This window comes from Chrysochloris asiatica, unplaced genomic scaffold (assembly GCF_000296735.1).
Source record: "Chrysochloris asiatica unplaced genomic scaffold, ChrAsi1.0 scaffold00049, whole genome shotgun sequence".
Taxonomy (NCBI): domain Eukaryota; kingdom Metazoa; phylum Chordata; class Mammalia; order Afrosoricida; family Chrysochloridae; genus Chrysochloris; species Chrysochloris asiatica.
In genome coordinates, this window is record NW_006408567.1 from 6,587,957 (window position 1) to 6,592,253 (window position 4,297).

At 39.8% G+C, this 4,297-nt stretch overlaps 1 protein-coding gene across 1 annotated transcript; it reads right to left on the reverse strand.

The window, feature by feature from the left end:
- Positions 1–2,418: 2,418 nt before the first annotated feature.
- LOC102819373 (keratin-associated protein 7-1-like) lies at positions 2,419–2,764 on the reverse strand. Its single transcript, XM_006862522.1, has one exon. The coding sequence runs from the start codon at positions 2,740–2,742 to the stop codon at positions 2,479–2,481; it is 264 nt and encodes an 87-aa protein (XP_006862584.1). The 5' UTR covers positions 2,743–2,764; the 3' UTR covers positions 2,419–2,478.
- Positions 2,765–4,297: the final 1,533 nt, after the last annotated feature.

Below are 4,297 nucleotides of genomic sequence, written 5' to 3' on the forward strand. Positions count from 1 at the left end.
TGTCTCCAGGGCTTTGCACAGTGCTTGATGTTATAGCTCTTTGATTATAATATGTTGTATGAATGAATCACTTATTGAAATTGTGTGCTTCTCAGGTTATGGTCTCTGACTTACATGTGCTTGTTGTCAAGTCAGTTCTGACTCAGAGTGATCCTGTATAGGATTTCCAAGGAGCAACTGGTGGGTTTGAACTGCTGATCTTTAGGTTAGCAGTTCAGTACTTATTCTACAGTGCCACATGAGGACTCCTACATGTGTGTGATGTTGTTGCTGTTAAGTTCCATCGAATGGGTTCCGATTCATAGGAACCCTATATAGGGTTTCCAAGGAATGGCTGGTGAGTTTGACCCACTCACCTTGTGGTTCAAACCAAGCTTTTGGTCCAGCGCATTATCCCACAGTGACATCTGGGGACTCCCCTACATGTGTTCATTGGTGTTAAGTGTCATTGAGTCAATTCCAACCCATAACAACCCTGTATAGGGTTTTCAAGGAGCAGCTAGTGAGCTTGAACCACTGAACTTGCATTCAAATGGCTTTGCAGTCTGACACATTAGTCCACAGCATTACACCAGGACTCTGTTGTTGTTAAGTGCCGTCAAGTCGGTTCTGACCCATAGCGACCCTGTATAGGATTTCCAAGGAGCAGCTAGTGAGCTTGAACACCAACCTTTCAGTTCAAATGACTTTGCAGTCTGGCACAGTAACCCACAATGCCATACCAGGACTCCCAAATTCCTAAAACAGCAGCCAGAACTCAGTAATACTTGATACATGCACAAATATATTTTACATTCAATTATACATTTTGCACCCACAAAACAGAAGTTTAACAAGTCAAGTCAATAAACAATTATTGAGTCTCTTCTCTGAATCCACTCCACAGGAGAACAAAGTGGCAATTTGCTTCCATAAAAATTTAGTCTTTGAAACTCTATGTGGCAGTTCTACTAGGTCCTATGGAGTCACTGAGTTGGGATTTACTTGCTGGCAGTAGTTTAGGTTTGGTTTGTCTATGACACAGGGGTACAATAAATATTGGATATATGAATGAATGAACTTCAATTCAACCATAACATATTTCTTGGATAGAGCACAGATGTCTCAGTAAGCAAGACAAAAAGAAATTTCTAAGTGCACACCACATATCATTTGAAGTGCTTTGATGACAACTATCATTTCAATGAATAAATGCTTCATTTTTAGTAGCATCTATATGTGTAATCAGAGTCCTGGTGTGGTGCTGTTGGGTAAGAACTAGGCCACAAGGTTGATCGAAACTGCAAGGTTGGCAGTTCAAACTCACCAGCTGCTCTTGGAAAACTCTTTATAGGATTACTATGAGTCAGAACTGACTCGATGGCACTTAACAACAACAACAAATATGTATAATCAGAGGTGAAAGATCCATTCATCATAAAGAGGAAAAAAATACTATGTGATTTTAATAGTTGTTTTCCTCTATTGACAAAATCTTTCGAACAACTAAAAACACAGCTTCTTAGCTAAACCCATTTAGTTGAAATTCTTCCAACAATCAGTGGGGTCTACATCCCAGCAGAGTTAAGTTCTACAAACAGTGGGATCAGAGAAATAGGCCAAAATGGATTAAGTCTCCCCAATGAAAGGAGGAAGGAGGCTGTGTTGTGTGTTGGCTAAATACAGCCTGCATTAGTTAAATGTTCACTACTAACCAAAGGTTGGTGGTTCAAACCCACCAGCTTCTCCACAGTAGAAAACTGTGACAGTCTGCTCCCATAAAGATTACAAGCTTGGAAAACCTATGGTACAGTTCTATTCTGTTCTATAGGGTCTCCTAGAGTCAGAATCAACTCCACAGTAATGGGTTTGGACTTTGGTTTGGAATGAAGACAGGAAAGAAATTATTTTAGCATTCAACAGCTAAGAAATATTCCTATTTACAATCAATTGCAGCATATTTGAATTAAATTTGGTTAGGCATCACCCTGTTTGGACTGTGCAGTCTGAGATAAAAAGGTTTGATTAAAGTCAACCATTACAGGTTGGAACTAGATTAATTTAAGAGCAATAAAAAAATAAACATTAAAAGAAATAACCAAAACAAAAATGTTGTTTATGCTGAATGAAATAAGTTTATTAGGAGACTCACAGCAAAACCCCTTTGTACCCACACCCAATTTGCCATTCACTAATGTAGAAGTTAATATTACATGAACAGAAAAGCCTTCAGTAGCAAACTAGTTGCTTCACTGCTAAAACTCAGGTATGTCAAGGAGATACATCTTGCTTTCCATGTCTGCAGATGAATATCGGTTTAGAATCCGATTCCTGTGTTGTTTGTTTCAACATCATCAAAGACCAGGACCATGGGAAGAAGTCAGTAAGAAGATGGAAGATGTATCTCCCTAGCACACCTGGAGGCAGGAATACAGTCATCGCTCTTCAGGTTGTTCTGTACACCAGGAATTGATCGAGAGTTCCGAAGCCATTGGTTCATCAGTAGGTGCTGTAGCCAAAGCCAGAGCCAGAGCCCCATGGCCTGCAAAAGCTGCCACCGTAGCCACAGCCCAGGTTGCTGATGTTGCTACCACCAAAGCTATAGCCCAGAGAGCTGTAGCCATTGCATCCACAGCCATAGTTCAGGGGAGAGCCCAGAGGCACGACACAGTTCAAGGGGGTGGCTCTGTAGGTCCCGTGGAAGTTGGTCCCATAGCAAGGATAGCCTGGGAAGTAGCTTCCACAGCAGAAGTAACGAGTCATGGTGATAGGAGTTGTAAAGGATTTGGATAAACTGCAAGGAACAAGTTTCCCAAGTGTGAATGAAGATCTACTTCTGTATGGGGCTTTTTATACCTCAAGTTGGTGGGCATGGCATGCCTGTCTGGACAGCTTCCTTCTAATTTGCATAAGTAACCTCATTATTTTTTCTAATAAAATGCATATAAAGGAACCCAGAGACTCATTGGCTGTTTTTGTTGGCATTGCTGTTTGCTGAGGAATGTGTCGTATCTTCAAAGTCAGTGGCCACCCTTGACGCACGACTGAATTCTTTTCATCAGTGTCCCATGATTTAACTACTGTTATGATTGCATCAGATGAAATTCTTTAAGTCTCTGATTATAAACTCCTCTTCACTTGCATAGGTAGACTAAAATAACTTTGGTAAAAAAAATATGTAAACACTTCAAATTAAGACCATGTCATAGATTAGGGTCTTTTGACCCTTAGAAAACATCATGGAAAAACAAAAAATTGAAATGCTTCAAATACAATGTATGTGTTATTCAATAACATTACTGCACAAATCATCAGGAAAACTCTTTCACAGAATCTGCAAATGTTCCAAATAATAGGATGACTGCAGGTAACATACTAGTAAGTATCGTGTATTTCCTTTATGAGCACCCTCCTTATTAATATGTTTGTTTGTTTGTTTTTTTATGAAGAACATACAATGTTTAGTTGTAAATCTTCTTGGAGATTGTTAAAATGTCTTGCAAAAGAGTTGCCACAAGGGTACTGAATGGAATGATGCCCAATTTCAAAGTCATGTTGGATCACGTTTGGCTCTTATTGACTCCTAGTAAAACAAGCCTGAATGCAGTGGTCCATTATGAACTACCAGTTCTTCTCAGCAGCACAGCATCTACTTGTGCTCTCATTTTTTCTTTTTTTCTATATGGCTTGGTCTCATGACAAAGGTAGACAAACAGAATTCAAACTCACCAAAACTTCATCTATTATTTTTCAAAGGTTTGGGAAACAGTCTTTTATATAGGTGATTAAGAAACTAGGAGTTTTGGTGTGTTGCTGTAGGATCAGCAGTGGACAGCTAACCACAAGGTTGGCAGTCACTATGAGAAACCAACTTAAAAGCACATAACAACAGCAAAGAGGCTAGAAGAACCCTGGTGACACAATAGTTAAGCATGTGTCTCCCAACTGAAAAGTCAGCAATTCAAATCCACCAGCTGCTCTGTAAGAGAAAGCTGTTGCAGTCTGCTTCTTTAAAGATTTACAGCATTAGAAAACCATACAAAGTACCCCTACGCTATCCTAAAGGGTCACTGTGAGTCAGAATCAACTCAATGGCAATGGGTTTGAATTTTGGCTTAAGGACTAGATTCTCTGAAAGTAGAAGAAGAAAATTTACTGAATACAGATCCCTTGCTTATTCCCCTTGGTATGATGGTGGTTGTGTGCCATGGAGCCAGTTCCACAGCATAGAGGCCCTGTAAAGGATGTCCGAGGTTATAAATCCTTTTTGTTATTGTTGTTAGGTGTCATCGAGTTGGTACCAACTCATAGCAACCCT